At 39.4% G+C, this 17,699-nt stretch overlaps 1 protein-coding gene across 1 annotated transcript; it reads left to right on the forward strand.

The window, feature by feature from the left end:
- Window positions 1-180: 180 nt before the first annotated feature.
- On the forward strand, window positions 181-16,220 carry LOC126374828 (dihydroxyacetone phosphate acyltransferase). The gene is made up of 11 exons (XM_050021559.1): window positions 181-625; window positions 999-1,175; window positions 1,967-2,096; window positions 7,905-8,108; window positions 9,449-9,600; window positions 10,067-10,556; window positions 11,560-11,694; window positions 13,143-13,222; window positions 13,683-13,844; window positions 14,465-14,613; window positions 14,925-16,220. Exons 1-11 carry the CDS (start codon window positions 425-427, stop codon window positions 15,070-15,072), a joined length of 2,028 nt encoding a protein of 675 aa, XP_049877516.1. The 5' UTR covers window positions 181-424; the 3' UTR covers window positions 15,073-16,220.
- Window positions 16,221-17,699: the final 1,479 nt, after the last annotated feature.

Below are 17,699 nucleotides of genomic sequence, written 5' to 3' on the forward strand. Positions count from 1 at the left end.
TATAGAAAAAATACAAAATAAATATTATTGAATAATCAAATATTTTTAGGGTAATTTGTGAGGAATCAGTAGATTTTTCTCACCAAATTGGGGAATTTGACTTAGGTTATTGGGGATTTTGACAAACTCACATTGGTAACCCTGGTCGATGATATAAAAAAAAAATGAAATGTCAAAGTTTTCAATAGGTTATTATTATCCTTGGGAGGCGGTTTTGTCGATTATTTACGATAGATTTACAAAAGTATTTTAAAACTAAATAATGTATTAATAAAAATCTTGACTAATGCGAAAATCACACTAGAAATCTCTTAAAGTAACGTCATTCTTTATTTATGACATCATAACCTGTAACCGGAGGAAAAAATATTGTATATTGTACTGTATTGGATATGCGCTAATATATCACAATTTAAGAATTAAAATGTCTGTGAAAATGAGTCAGGAAGTGCCATTCAATGACATTTTGTTGCCGGGAAAGACTCCTTCTGGTTTATCGGCGTTTAAGTTCATGTCTCGTCCATGGAATCCGACGAAATCATATGTTCTGGACAAGTGTTACTCTCCACAGGATCTCAAGGATTTGGTTGCAAAGTCCGTATATTTGGACTCTGTTATTGAAGCGGTAAGAAAAATCAAATTAATTCTGTTCTCCCATTTCTATATTAGAATTCTACTTATTTAATTAATTCAAAAAGTGGTATAATTAATTATAAAGAATTTTGAAAATAACACACCTGAAGTTTTGCTATGAGAAAGCTGTGAATGTAGTTTCAATAAATAATACTAAATTATAAGTTTAGATGATTTTGTAGTTCAATAACAAAATATATATATATATATATATATATATATAATATATATATATATTATATATATATATATATATATATTCCACTTAAATACGAAAAGATAAAGCATGGTTATAATTCATAATATACACCATTAGTAATGTATCATTGTCACCTTTGTTTAGTTTAAATGTTTATGTTTCATAGGAAAGTGCAAGGACAGGTGTCCGCAAAGAGAAGCTTCGTCGAGAAATGCTGGCATACCTAGAGGAGATGGGATTGGACAAAAAGATTTACGTGATCCGCTGGATGGGCATTGTATTCCTCAAGTTCTGCAGCATGATGAAGGTCGGAGTCTTCGTCAATGAACCAGCCATACTCAAGGTATTCACAAACACATTTGCCTTCATTGTTTTGTTGATATATGAATTATTTTTGTTTTAATAAATAAATTAAATTTTAATTATATGAAGGAATTATGCAACTCAACTTAAAGTTCTGTAATACATTAAAAACTAAAAGGCTATTTAATAAAATAATTCTTAAAAAGAAATTGGAAGCAACATGAAAATTCTAATGATATGTATGTATATCTAAAGCTCCACACAGGGGGTACAGTGAGATGGCGAATAGGCTAATTTCCAACTAGATACATTAATTACTTTTTACTAAAAGAATTTGTATGATAAAAACATGTTATGACGTCAAAGACAAACATGATAAGATATAGGACATTCATAAATAAGTTAAATAGAAAAAAGGAAATATGTTTTGTTCATATTAGATCTTTAATTTTTTTACTTATCAGAATTTAATAATTTATCCTAATTACTTACTCTATATAACGGTTCTATGTGCGTCATACAAATTCCAATGTCAGCCTTTATTCAGATGTATCATTTAGTAGTAACATATTTGCATTTTTCTATTGTTCTGTAATCTACTATTTGTTAGCTTTGAAATAGACTACTCTAGCCAACCCACTCGCGTCACACTCAGTACTGCGGGGTGGAAGGCAAGAGGGAAACCACTTTCTCTAAAAAAGTAGCATAAAAAATGCGCGTTGATGATGTAATCTACTACCTGTTCGCCAGTAAGCAAAGGCCTCCAACCTTTTCGACTCTTTTCTGTCCTTTACAAAAATGACTGAACTTACAAAAGTAATATTTTTTTAGTTGAAGTTGTCAATGGGTGCAAACCCCGTGCTGTTCCTGCCGACTCACCGCAGCTACGCCGACTTCTGCCTCATGACCTACCTGTGCTACAACTACGACATTGACTTCCCGGCTGTAGCTGCTGGCATGGGTATGTTATAAGAATGCGCATCATTTATTACCAACTAGCGACCAGGTCCGGCTTCGCTCGGGTGCAATGCTGAGGAAAAAATGAAATTATTGACGACATCACATTAAAAACCTCAAAAATAATAGTATTTCTCCACTATTTAATGGATGTTATTATACATATAAACCTGCCTCTTGAATCACTCTATCTATTAAAAAAAACCGCATCGAAATCCGTTGCGTAGTTTTAAAGATTTAAGCGTACATAAGAGATATAGGGACAGAAAAAGCGACTTTGTTTTATACTATGTAGTGATGAACGCCACACACATAGCAACTGTACAATGGCATCATGAGAAAAAAAAAACACACGAAATGACATTATTATAGAATGAACATGGCATTTCTTCTATCGCGTGGTTTGTGGGGTGGATGACCAACCTCATCAACACTGGTGTCAGGGTTATTATTGAGCCGCCTAAGGCCACGCCCCTGACGTGACTCATGTAACGACTACGTACTTACATCAGTAAGTAGTAACCGGTACCAACGACTTAACGAGCCTTCCGAAGCACGGATCATCTTACGTCAGGACAATCAGGTGATCAGCCTGCAATGTCCTAACCAAACTAGGGATCACAAACTGGTTTTTGAGATTTGTCCCCACTGGGATGCGAACCCGGGACTTCCGGATCCCGGGAAGCTCAACCACTGGACCACGGAGGGCTTTACACGGCGTTAGTGATATTGTACGTAACGAGCGTAACTTATAACATACTAGCTTTTGCCCGCGACTTCGTCCGCGTGGCGTGTTATAAAAGAGAGATCTTTGTCTGTGGGGAGTGCATGTCAAATTTCAAGCATCTAATTTATGCAGTTTAGATTTTTTCATACAAATGTTTTTTCCCGCTAACTTCCGTTCCCGTGGGAATTTTGCAATATCCTGTTGCAACTAAGCTTTAAGTTTACTAAGGTACCTGCATGCCAAATTTCAAGCGTCTAACTTAAGCGGTTTAGATTTTTCATACAAAAAGATTTTCTCGCTAATTCCCGTTCCTATGGGAATTCCTTTCTTAGTGCACCTCTACGGTACCTAAGCTACGTCCCTTCCAAATTTCAAGTGCCTACGTTTAGCCGTTTAGGCTGTGCGTTGATATGTCAGTCAGTCAGTTTCTCCTTTTATATATTTAGATTATTTGATAAGTATGTACCTGGCATTCAATGTTTTTGATTTTACCTCAAAAAGGACTTAACAAAGAGTACAAGTGTACACTAATATACATGACAATGACGATAATACATACATATTTATGTTGCTGGCATTGTCCTTATAAATACCTAACGGTGTTACGTTAATATACATAAATGAAGGATAAGTTCATTTACTTTTGTCCTCTACTCCAACCATATAAATACTTATTATTAGGCTTTTTATTACATACGTACATACATAAACAGCCTATATACGTCCCACTGCTGGGCACAGGCCTCTCCTCAATCAACCGGAGGGGGTATGGAGCATACTCCACCACGCTGCTACAATGCGGGTTGGTGGACGTGTTTTAACGGCTAATAGCCGGGATCAACGGCTTAACGTGCCCTCCGAAGCACGGAATCATCTTACTTATTCGGACAATCAGGTGATTCAAGCTTGAAAAGTCCTTACCAAACAAAGGACAGTCTCACAAAGTGATTTCGACAATGTCCCCATCGGGAATCGAACCCGGACCTCCAGATCGTGAGCCTAAAGCTCTAACCACTAGACCATGGAGGCTGTTATGGTGTGTCATGGTTTTTTATTACACACTTAAATATAACAAAACGTATTGTTAACGTATTGTTATCCCGAGTGGTATACAGCTGAAATTATTAAGGATATAAAAGACAAGGCGAAATGGCATAAGTTATATAAATGTAACGGGTCCAGGTACGAATATGATATGTTTTCTTATCTCCGGGCATTAATCAAGCGTAAGGTAAAATGCTCTTATGATAACTATAAGGCTAAAATTGGAAACCAGCTTATTAAAGATCCTAAATCTTTTTGGGCCTTTGTTAATAATATAAGAACAAAGAGAAGGAAAGATCATATAACGGAAAATGGTAGGAGTTTGAGTGAAGCTGAGTGTGCAAACGCGTTCGCAGAGTATTTCCGTTCTGTATATAAAAGCAACCCCCCGCGACTCGATGCGGCGGAGGCCGCGGCAGCGGCGGGGGTGGCGGGGGAGCGTGTTCATGTGCCGCGACTAAACCTTCGCCAAGTACAGGAGGCTCTGCAGCGACTGAAGCCCAAGAGGTCAGCCGGCCCAGATGGAATACCGCCTTACATAGTAAAGGATTGTTCGGAGGCTTTAGCTCAGCCATTACTGCATATATTTAATCTATGCATAGGCAACGCTACATATCCTGAACAGTGGAAAGTTACTAGAGTGACTCCTGTACCAAAGGGTGGTCCTGGTACCGACGTGTCGGGATATAGGCCCATTGCAGTACTTTCCACGATTGCAAAAGTGTTTGAGTCGATTTTGTATAAAAATATATTCACACAAATTCAACCGCTTCTATCCGACTGTCAACACGGATTTCGTCCGGGAAGAGGAACGCATTCAAACCTAATGTGCTTTATGCAGTATACCGCCCCAGCAATGGACGCGAGGGTTGGAGGACAGGTGGACGTGGCTTATTTTGATTTTCGGAAGGCCTTCGATATTGTTGATAACGACATCCTATTGGCAAAATTAGCCAAGGCCGGATTTACTACAGCTTTGCTTAACTTTTTCACGAGCTATCTTTCAGACCGTAGGCAATATGTAGACTTTAGTGGTTATACTTCGGAGATGTATCAAACAGCGTCAGGGGTAAGTCAGGGAAGTAATTTGGGCCCATTAGAGTTTATCATTATGATTAATGACTTACCTAACGTGGTAGAGAAATCAAGATGCTTGTTATTTGCGGACGATCTTAAATTATTTCTGGAGATCAACAACATTGAAGATTGCGAACATCTACAGAAAGATATAGATAGAGTAGTTCAATGGAGTCAGAACAACAAACTGCTTTTTAATAATTCAAAGTGTAGTTTGATGTCTTACACACGCGCGCAGCATCAAGTCTCTTATGATTATAAAATCGATGGAGTGGATTTACCGAGAGTGACGACAGTCCGTGACCTTGGGGTACAGATATCGCATGATCTTACATTTCGAGATCATATTACGAAAATATGTAAAAGGTCATACAGAAACTTAGGGTTTATCTTGCGCCAGACAAAAGATTTTAAAAATGTTGTGGTTTTGAAAACATTATACAATGCCTTAGTTAGGAGTCAAATGGAGAGTTGCTCATTAGTGTGGAATCCACATGAATTAAAGTATAATCTTATGCTAGAAAGGATCCAAAATAAATTTCTGAGGCACATATACTTTAGGCAATATGGAGTCTTCCCGTATTATCCTTTAATGTATCCTACCCTTTTCTTACTTGGGATGGGAGGATATTACAAGCTGGAGGTTAGAAGGAAAGTAGCATTAACTACGTATATTTTTAAGGTATTTCGAGGGGTCCTGCATAACCCTGCGATCCTACAAGCTATCGGGCTGCAAGTCCCAAATCTACGGTTGAGGCATGGTCCGCGGAATCAAATTTTTTATATACCCAAGAGTCGCACTAATATAATGAGGCAAGATCCCGTTACCACCGCTCTAAATATATTAAATGAGGTTGCCAAGGAAATAGACCTGTTCAATTGTTCATTGGCGAAGTTCGCAGAGGCTATAATTAAAATTGTATGTGATAATAGGTAACATATTTGATAAGTTTAGTATCTAGGTATATAAGTATAATATTGTAAATATTGAAATAATAATTTAAGTTTATATTAATGTATGTGTCTAAGTTACCGCCTTGGGCATATGCCTGTATGGTAACTTATAGTTGTAATTATTAGATAAATAAATAAATAAATAAATAAATAAATAAAAAAATTAAAAATATATATTAATATTATAAAATATTAAAAAATGTAGGCTTAATGGTATCTCTGAAAGAGGTCTCTTCTAACCAACCATATAATGTAAAAGGAGGTTTTATACTACAGAGTAGATAAAAAAACATCATTCAATTTCTGATTATGTTTTCATTAATGATATTAGTCATATTTTTAGATAAAGTTACATGCTGATTAAGAGTTAATCATAATACATCGCATTTTTACGCATATTGCGTGACAAATTCGTAACTGATAAATTCATTGAAGGCATACTTATCTTAGCTCTTTAAAATATTTATTATGTTAGAATGCACTTACCCCCTACTATTATATTTGTACAATTCTTCATAATAATTCATAATTATTTATTCGCAATAAAAATGGTATTACAGTTTGCAGTTTGTTTTTCCTGTAACCAACGGTTGCCTGGAAGAAATTGTTGTTGCCTTTCTGTATCTGTTCTCATCTCTGTATTTTGTGTCCACTGTGTTAAATAAAGTAACGTAAACAGCCTATATACGTCCCACTGCTGGGCACAGGCCTCCCCTCAATCAACCGGAGGGGGTATGGAGCATACTCCACCACGCTGCTCCAATGCGGGTTGGTGGAGATGTTTTTACGGCTAATAGCCGGGACCAACGGCTTAACGTGCCCTCCGAAGCACGGAATCATCTTGCTTTTTCGGACAATCAGGTGATTCAAGCCTGAAAAGTCCTTACCAAACAAAGGACAGTCTCACAAAGTGATTTCGACAATGTCCCCATCGGGAATTGAACCCGGACCTCCAGATTGTGAGCCTAACGCTTTAACCACTAGACCACGGAGGCTGTCAAATAATAAAGTGTCAAATAAAAAATAAAGTATTTTATCTATTTAACAAAACAAACCTTCAACATTGCGTTATGCCCTCTTATAACTTCAACGTAAAATAAACACTTCTAGATAAATTTTGCCATACAGTATTAAATAGAATCTCCATAGGTTTGCTAAGCAAATAACTGATGTTTGTCATAGTCGGTATATCGTACTTATTGTTTATTTATACTAATGCAATGCTAAAACAACATAATGGTTGAGCTGTTTGACGCAGATAGACGTAATGTTTAATAGAATCATACAAGTGTTTATGTTACACAGACTTCGAAACAGAATAGGTAGTATTTACACTTATTATTATTACATTTATTTCAGATTATACTCCATATGTTTGTTAGTAAGAAAAAAGGCGCTTATAAACTATGTTAGTAAAGTAACAACAGTTAATATCTATTTTTCGTAGGCACCAGAATTAGGCATAATAAGTACCTACCTTCATCCAGTGTACTACAATAGGCACACCATAGAATAGAATGGATAGGTAGGATAGGGATAGATTTATACCTCACCTTAGCACCATTGTAATTTTATCTTTATTAGTCAGGTGATAAGTAATTTGGACTTGTTCTGTGTCAGTGTCCTTCAGAACGCTTTACGACTACAGAACATAAATATTCTAATCTCTCTTTTTCTATCGTGTGGGTTATTATAGGCCCCAGACATGGCTCATGTAACGACCACATACTTCCATCAGGTAGTCGTAACCGGAACTAACGGCTAACGTGCATTCCGAAGGACGAATCATTTTACTTTCGGATAGTCCGGTGACCAGCCTGTAACGCCCTATCGAATCTATGGCTGACGAAAGTTGTTTTTGAGATATGTCTTCGTCGGGATTCGTTAACGAGACTTCCGGATCGTAAGCCCAACGCTCAACCACTGAACCACGGATTTCGGCTCAGTCAGAATATTCTAATATGTCTAATAAGCATGATAAAAATACTTAGTAAAATCATGTGTTAATAGATTTCTACTCAATGGCGGTGGTGGGTCGGCGCATGCGCGAGACGTGCGCGTTCTACATCAGGCGCACGCTGGCCGGCGCGCCGCTGTACGCGGCCACGCTGCGTCAGTACGTGCGCACGCTCGTGAGCAAGCACTGCGCACCCATCGAGTTCTTTCTTGAAGGCACGCGCAGTCGCAGCAACAAGAGTTTGCCGCCTAAATACGGTAAGATTTTTCAATACTCAAACGGAGAGCGCCGGTTTAAACACCGGTACCGGACTTGTACCAATGAGTTATTGGTTTATATGAAGTGCAGTGTTCACCAACACAGTTGGCTCGACCATTATAGACGGCGACAAGGCTTACCAACTAAGTATCACGTTGGTATACCAGAAGGCCATGTCAGGGGCCTTTGGCGGCTCAATAGTAACCCTGACACCGGGGTTGATGAGGTTGGTACTCCACCTCACAGCCCACACGATAGAAGAAGAGACCAGAAGGTTCGGTGAGGGTGGGTACATTTTCATCTTACGGTGGATGAACCTCGGACTACCCACGAGTACTTCACGACTTGATTGGAGTTTATCACTTGGCTACATTTGTGTACTTGGCCGGGTTCATGGAGAAACACCAAAAATGTTATCCATAGTCTCTGTTTACCCTGGTGGGAAATTGGCATGAGATTATGTATTTGTATGTTGAATTCAACATGTTTGAATCATAGATAATTTATATTATGTTTTGTGCCCGGTTAATGGCAATAGGCCCCAACAACATGGGGCTAAAACATAGCTGGCATGACTTCTCTGCCTATTTCAACTCTACTATACAATCAGAGGTACATGTAATAATCGTACTCGAAAGATAAAAAGAAAGACAAATAGGCAGACAATCATGCCTATTCGGGCGAACATTCGTGAACAATATAATGTACCCACTTTAGGACTCTGTCGCACTAACATATTTGACACTTAGTGAGACTTACAGTTCAATTTGTCAAAAAAGTTAATGTGACATGGTACCAAAGTGTATACATATAATAGAAATCTTTGGTGGAATAAAAACAAAAGCGTGTTGCTCTGAAATAGAGAAATTTTAATTAGGATGACATTTACACTTGAGCTTATTTAAATAATACATAAAACACAATATTTACCTGAAATAGAGAAAACAACATTTAAAAGATCTTATTCCGCCTTTCTATACGATTTAAACATAATAATAACACAATTATTCAGAAACCAAATTATGAAACTAAAATAATAAACTGTCCTGCCTGTCATCTTCTGACAGGACCAAAAACAATACCATCGTAAAGAGTAAATTATAATTTAAAGAGATTGACAATGCCAGCTGGTATTGCGATTTCTTTACATACATATTAATGCTCGTGACCGAACACAAACTTAACCTAATTTTAGTTCGACAGCACTTTAATTGGTGCCGTCCTTCACTAACAATACGTGCAAGATATAGGAATCTATTTTAGTCCTATCAAATAAAGTTGCTGGTTGCTCGAATTGAAACCATTAGAATAGAAGCTAGAGAGTATATTTTCTTTAAAGGTATGCTCTCAATGGCTCTGGCGGCGTACTTCGCGCACGAAGTAAGTGACGTCACCATCGTGCCGGTCAACATATCCTACGACAGGCTGATGGAGACAGCGCTCTTTGCCTACGAACACCTTGGCGTGCCCAAACCTAAAGAGTCTACAGGGGTATGTATTGTATCTGCTCGAAATTAACGTCTCATCTCTGTCAATGTACAATATATTATGAGATACCACACGTAATAGATTTTACGTCGCCAGAGAGGGGTTAAGAGCCACGCTCTAGTCAATGTAACATTTTCCATGTTTTTGTATCTATAGCTAATTCTTAGACTTGTTTTTAATTTGTTGCATGTAAACTCTTCTTGGGCTTCCCCGAGTAGTATTGTATAACCCGCGTAAATTAACTGTGCGTCTCGTGGCTTAGGACCTAGTCAAGATGCACACAAATTAAAATATTTGGAATTGATATAAGCTAACTCCTATTTTATAGTAATTTAACTATATTGTGAAAAGATTGCTATTTGACCAGTAAGGCAGCCTAATATGCTGTTTCACATGTGTATTGTTATATCAATAAAATATATTAGTACTGTCACATCTTGAAAGTCAATGATCACTTGCAACTTAACAGGGACTATTGAAAGCGCTGCACAGCTTGAACGACCATTTCGGCAACATATACATCAACCCGGGCGCTCCTCTGTCCGTCAAACAATACCTCAAATCGGAGTCCATATCGAGCGAGATGCTCAAACCTGTAGACCTGCAACAACTTACTCCTGAACAGTTCACGCAAGTCCAAGACATTGCTAATTACGTCATAACGCTACAACAGCAGAATACCGTCGCAACAATATCGAATTTAATAGCACTAGTACTGATGCAAAGTTTAATACAAAACAAAACGTTAGACATAGAAGATATTGTGTCAGAAATGAACTGGGTGATCGAACTGTTGAAGAGTCTCGGGGCTTCAGTTTATGAGAAGGATGTGAGGAGTGATGTCGAGAGGATCCTGGTGGTTCACAGTAAAATGATGCGGCTGGACAAAGACAAGAAATTAAGGCTACTGTCGAGTACTTTGATGACTGTCTCGGATGATGTCAAGAAGAAGATGAAGGGTAAGTCTCCATTATCGGTCGTAAGCATAAATCTCACTGACTCACTCATCGCGAAATCTCAGAGCCTACATCCGCTAGGAGTCTCAAGTTTTGCATGGGGGTTCCTTTTAGAACGCAGGTACCCACCAAAACGGGATTTTGTGAAATTCAACCCTTGAAGGGTTAAAAATGGGTTGAAAATTTGTATTAGATTTTTGTACGGAGTGTGAATTAACTGGGTACCTAGCAATGCAAAATTGACACGACCTTGCCTATTCAACTCGCTCGGGTTACAACTAAGCTTTTGCCTCGCGTTAAATTCCGGGTGACACGTTTCCCCATTGACAATGTATCAATTTTTAGCTTCCTACCTAAAAAACTGCGAAAAGTTCCATATAAAATTTCACCCCCTCTTTAAAAGGGTTGGAGGCATATTTAGGGGGGGGGGGGGGGGGGAGAAATGATGCATGATATTTTTATCTTTATACCAATTTTTATCTTCCTACGTTGAAAATTGCGGAATGCTCCATACAAACTTCCACCCCACATAGTGGGGGGGGTTAGAAAGAGGCAAAGTAGCTTATGTCACTCTTCATTCCTTCAACTATCTCCACTTAAAAAATCACGTTTTTTCGTCGCTTCGTTTTGCCGTGAAAGACGGACAAACAAATAGACATACACACATACATTTTCCCATTTAAATATTCTCTCTCTCTTTATTTAAGAGCTGCGCTCTTGTCGGTGGAGTAATCGCCTTCAATACTCCATAGATAGGGCGTGTAGAACGGTGGTTGCCCCAATCGCCTTCCGTTCCGCAGTACACCGACCAATTTCTCAATCGGTGACGTTCTAGCTAGAGCCCTACCAGAATCCATTTCCTCGGCCTCCAACCAGTACTGATACCGCTGCTGCCCGGCATCAGGGGTGCGCTTTTGAAGTAGCGGCGCCTACTCGATACGTCACAAGGTCGTCATTTAAATATTAGTATGGATTAAATTATGAAATGTGCACATGTTATTGGCAGGTCACATCCTGAAAGCGGAGACGATGGTGAACGCGGTGCCCATCATCCAACTCCAGCTCTACGTGAACCCTGTGCTGCACTACCTCGTGCCGCCGGCGCTGCTCGCTCTACTCGCACAGAACAATCCTAGCAAAGGTAATTCATTATTCTGACATAACATAAGCTCACGACTAAATCCCGATGGGGTAGTTAAAGGTACAGTCATGAGCAATATCATGTACCCACTTTAAAACCCTGTCGCACTATCATATTTGACATTTAATGAGACTTACGGTTTAATTTGTCAAAAAAGTTAATGTGACATGGTTTCAAAGTGTATACATATTAGTACTCGTGACCGTGCATCCATCGCAAGATGAACTAAGTACCCACACCTCACCGCGCTTTCTGTTAGGCCAACGTGGTAGGTGGTGAGCCGAATTCACCGTTCTGTACCGTAATAAGCTTGTAGATGGTCTACGACTAGTCTCAACATTTTTGTACTTTGATTACCTAAGTAATGCAATTGTTAATTCCAGTACACACCATCTAGTTTTATTTTAAGTTATATACCTGTGTGCAAGAAAAGTGTGTCAGGCTCGAAGCAAATGGAATTCCATAGTCTCTACTTACCCCGGTGCGAAATAGGCGTGAGTTTGTCTATGTACGTGTATACCTGTCATTTTCTTATCCGCCGAAAAGGAAAGGGACGGGTGATCGACAATCATAAAATTTACGGAATACACGTAAATTCTAGGCAGAAATTTTAAATATCCCTCCCAAAATGTTATATTGGCCAATAACCCGACAGAATTAAGTTGACAGCACACGTCAAATGGATTGTGGTTGCATACCACAGAGTTGCCTATTTTCTTCGCCTGGCTTATTATTATTTTAAAATTAACAGTTGACAATCGTCCGTCCTTTCCCTTTTCGGAGGATAAGACAATGACAGGTATAACTTAAAATTAGCAGTAGGCTCTCCAAGGTAACCGCGCTGGCGCGACCAATAGCCGTCTGACGTCAATCTATGTAGATAGCATTCGTATCGTTTATTGGTCGAAGCGCTCAATATAATTCGCGCGGCGCGCAGCGCGGTTGTCATGCAAACCCGGCAGGTGTCTGCAGGAATCGGGGCCAATAAGTTTATAAATATCTAAATATATAAAAGGAAAAACTGACTGACTGACATATCAACGCACAGCCTTAACGGCTAAACGTAGGCACTTGAAATTTGGAAGGGACGTAGCTTAGGTACCGTAGAGGTGCACTAAGAAAGGAATTCCCGAAATTAGCGGGAAAATCCTTTTGTATGAAAAATTTAAACCACTTAAGTTAAACGCTTGAAATTTGGCATGCACTCCCACGCACACAAAGATCTCTACGTCAAATATCTTTTAGACTTGCGTAGAATATGTTAAAACTCTTAATACTACTATAAGATATAATCGTAATCTACAATAAGAACACCAATGTTTTTATATTGACTAATGTATGTCCTTTTGTTTTAGCAAAAACTGTCACTACGAAATATACGTATTTACCACTACGACCTATATTTTCTCTGCTATAACAAGTGAATAGTTCGGTGTTTGTGTTTCCAGAACGATTATTTGCTGATTACCAGCACATCAGAAAGTTGCTGAGGCACGAATTCTTCCACGTGGAAAAGGAAGAGGAAAAGGTAATTCATAATAATAATACAGAATTCAATATCCCAAATATGTACTTACACAAAAACTTACAAACATCTCTTATAGTAGGCTGAATGACATTAATGCGTTTGCCTTTGCTTAGTTTGTAGATATTAAAGCTAATGTGCCCGGACTGTGGGTGGTGCAAGGAGTACGCAAGCCAAATAAGATACAGGGTGTTAGTGACATCGTAACAAAAACTTTGAGGGGTGATTGAGGCCATGATTCTGAGATGATATCAAGTGGAATTTTCCGTCATAATAACATGATAATGTGAACACAAGAAAGCCCTCAAGTTAGTACAGGAACGCGTGGAGTCAAGCAATTGTCACCCGTACTGCTTGAGCTTAGAGTCCATCGGTAACTGCCTGCAGGGACTCGCCTTAGCTGGGGCTCACGTGAGGGACCGAGGGTGGTTATATACTATGTAATGATATTATTTACTTTCAGATATTCAACAGCGCGTTACAATACTGCATCGACAATAATGTGATAGCGAGCAGAGAAGGTTCGCTGGTCCCCGGCGAGGGTCATAAGACGCGATACCTCCTCAAATGGTCCGTCTGGCCCGCGCTCACCACGCTGCTCAAATGTACTGAAGTTATGACAGAAGTTAGTATTTAATTAATTGTTTTTTAATCCAAATATGCTCTCGTTTCGTCACAATCTTACTTAACACGTTCACAGTGCAACTGAAAATTAGATATCAACCAATCACGTGCAATGTAATTTTTCGATTAAAACATTGGAGTGGCAAGAAAAAATATGCCCCACATATGGGTCATGCACATATGAGTTTAAATTTTATTGCCTCATATGTGGATCATACACAGTGAACGTGTTATTGGTGAGTTACGGTATGGTATAACTTTAAGCACTATTAATGATCGGAGACTTGCCCAGCGTTTTTTGTTACATTTTAGCTCACCCTGGACACTATAGACAAATTTCATACTTACCGCGAAAGTGCGAGCTAGAAAGACAATCCGCGCTCGCTCCTTCTTACTGCTTGCGTGTTAATCTTCTCTTCTTTGCGAGTCGATGGCGATCGATACTAGATTTTTGCTGACCAAAATACCACGCTTACGGCATTGTCAGTGGCTTCGTAAAGGTCTTTAATAGTGCAGGTGTTAGGGCAATTAGGTGTGCGTGTTAATAACACCACTGTAAATGTCTATAAAATCTCGTGGAAAAGTCTGGGTATAAACTAAGTTACTTATTCTTACTTTCAGCACAAATCATGTGAACACAAGAAAGCCCTGAAGTTGGTACAGGAACGCGTGGAGTCAAGCAATTGTCACCCGTACTGCTTGAGCTTAGAGTCCATCGGTAACTGCCTGCAGGGACTCGCCTTAGCTGGGGCTCTCGTCAGGGATCGAGGGTGAGTATCAATGCAAAACAAAAATACTTTATTGTGCAAGGCGGGTTAAGGTAGCAATTTCATCCACAACATAGCAACGTTACACACTTATCCCACACACACACGCACGCAAGCATGCTCGTACACACGCACGCACGAACACACACACGCAGGCACACGCACACACACACAACCCACGCACGCACGGACACACACGCACGCACACACACAGACACACACACACGCACGCACGCACGCACACACATTGGCGTATACGTCTCTTGAGAAATGACTTTCAGTACCAAAATAGCATGGATTACTTACTATTGCAGACAACAAGAAGTGACATACGCCGTGGTGCCCGACGCGATGGCACAGAGCCATCGCCTGGTCACCTCAGTACTGCCTGACTTCTACGTGGACTTCGGCAGGAACAACTCAGTGATCCTCGACCATAGGCCCCTCATGTCTAGGTTGTAATTACGACGCAACACTTGTAGATGATATAACATAGTGCTTGTCCTGTCACTAGTTGCCAACTCTAGGTTATAGTAAGTTGTGGGTTGGAGAAAGGATTAACGATAATGATGGTGATAATGGGATAAGTTTGTAGATTATTACATGTCAAAATTAACAGGTAGGTCTAGTCAAAAAGACCGCTCCGAATCGCACCCTGTGGGAAAGTGCTCATTACGCTGGCCGCGTTTGCGCGCTGGATTGCCAGCGAAATTTGCTGCACTAGGTCACCTCCATTCTGCCGTAACCACCGCGTAAGTTTGTAGTGATATGGATAAACCGGGGAACACATTTCATTGTTATGTCCCCACCGGGATTCAAACCCGGGAGTTCCGGATCGTGATCCCACGAGGGCTATTAAAGAAGAAGTTAATTTACCACGTAGGCAAACGCGATATGTGGTCTCTATCTATGTTGTGGCTACTGACTACCGTAAATGCCACGCTGCCTGTGGCGCCACTAGCGCGTAAATTATGTTTCATTTGCCACAAATGACATCATGATGTCTGGTGATGTGTGTATGTCCAAATTCTGGTCTAACAGTTCAAAAGAGTCTAGTCTTGAAAACAGAATCGAATGTAATTGCAGTGAGCATGATAATGTAAGATGTTCTATGACGAGAACTTCCTTAATTAGTGAAATATGGACAAAAAGAGTACAAAACAGTTAATACTCTCTTTTCCATTTGTCTGTGAACCGTCAGATATCAACATTACCTAGCATTGCTTTTTTTTTAAACAGCTAGGTTATGCTGGATTAGTAATGATGGAAAACTAATTTTGCAAACACATTTTTCAGTTGACCTCTTAGGGTTAAATTGACAAATTTTACGTAGGTACAGTCAGAAGTAAATGGTTAGTGACAGAAAGAAATATTTGACATTGTAAGCGTCTCGCGAATCTGGACGATTAGGTTGTTGCCAACGTTTTTTAACACGCAGTGTGGCGGTGTGTATAATAATAATACTTACTAACAAGTATATTACTGTACCGTCACATAAGTTAATGCAATAAATTGAAGATTATAAAAACTTTGAAGGGACAATTCAGTGGTCATGAGATATCACATATTTATCTGATTAATGATATAAGCTACATATTCTAACGCGTCCGACATAGATACTTCAACTATCTGTTTTATCTGAGAGCCATCTTCGACTGATGGACGGTAGAAGACCGCATTACTCTCCGCACGGGCCCATGTCTCGTACCCGTTGGATCCACCTTACCAGCATTGGCTACTTCCATGTACTGGTGAGGCTTGCAACATTGGACCCTCTTACCCGTTAGGCAGTAACTGAGCATCTCCTCATGTACATGGGGCTGGGCCCCCTCGGGTCTCCTCAACACCCCTACAACCCGCCTTTACCTCCCTGAGATGAGAAAAGATAGGAGAGCTGTTTTCATGTGTTATGTCTGATTGTTGAAATTTTAGTTCTGTGCAATAAAGTATATTAGATTGAGAGCTTGTCAGCCTTATTCAATGGTTGGTTATGGATATTAGACTCGAACTCGTCCCAAAACTCTTGCCATTTCAAGACATCTCCGTTAAACTTCATGAGTTCCAGCTTTGGCAGTTTGGTTCCCATTATTTGGGTTTCATTACAAGTCCTTTTTTGACAGGTTAGTTGGTAGATTGTCTCCAATTCGGCAGATAAGTCTTCTGCTTTCATTTGGTTAAGTGTATCTTTCTTGTTCCTTTACGTCGAGATTCGGGGAGCATTTTATTAACTTGAAGAAACCTTCTTCAAACTTTTTGGTTGCTGTCATAAGTTTAACCATTACTGTTGTAAGTTCTTCTAAGGACACGCCTTCTGTCTGCGCACAGTTCGTGATGTCGGTCGCTGCAGCACAAAGCTGTTTGAGTTGATCGTCCCGTAACGAGAGGCGCTCCTTCATTAACTTATCCATAGTCTTCAAACTGGAATAAGACGAAAAAAAAGCAGAAAATTTCAGAGATTTGACTTCTATAACAATAAGTCTCATTTTGCCCAGATAATGTACATAGGTTACCTTTCATTTAACGTAGTTTACGTGTGAAATACTTATCACAAGTCATATTCTGGGTCGGTAAATCCTGTATGAACTCCTTACGAGTTTCACAATAGGTCGGCTCTGGGAAGGTTCGGCCCTCTGTGACGCCGTCGGTAATACGTATTTAACGAAATATTGATAAGGATTTCTTCATTCCTGAGCATGAATAACGAGAAATTCGTTCCAAATACACATTCAGCTTCATTACTCCCTTACCGCAAAATGGACGGCGATTTTCTTGGGGTCCACACCGCACGCAGGTTGTGCCGATGTTTTGGTCACTTAGAGTGTTACTATCTATACGGCCACTTTGAACGTCCCTAATTATTGGTCATTCTGGATGTTGCTAACTATATGTATACCTTGATTGTCACTAAATATTTGCTTCTGACTGTACCTATATGTATTGTATGCAAATTCCTATTAAGTGTGTCTCGCCCATATTTATATTATGTTAATGTATTATATTAAAAATGTGTATAGTAAGATAACAATTCTTGTCAATTTGTAGTTACCATTTGCGCTTATGATTATGATGTAATGATTTATCTATAGTAT

This window comes from Pectinophora gossypiella, chromosome 18 (assembly GCF_024362695.1).
Source record: "Pectinophora gossypiella chromosome 18, ilPecGoss1.1, whole genome shotgun sequence".
In the NCBI taxonomy this organism is placed as follows: Eukaryota; Metazoa; Arthropoda; class Insecta; order Lepidoptera; family Gelechiidae; genus Pectinophora; species Pectinophora gossypiella.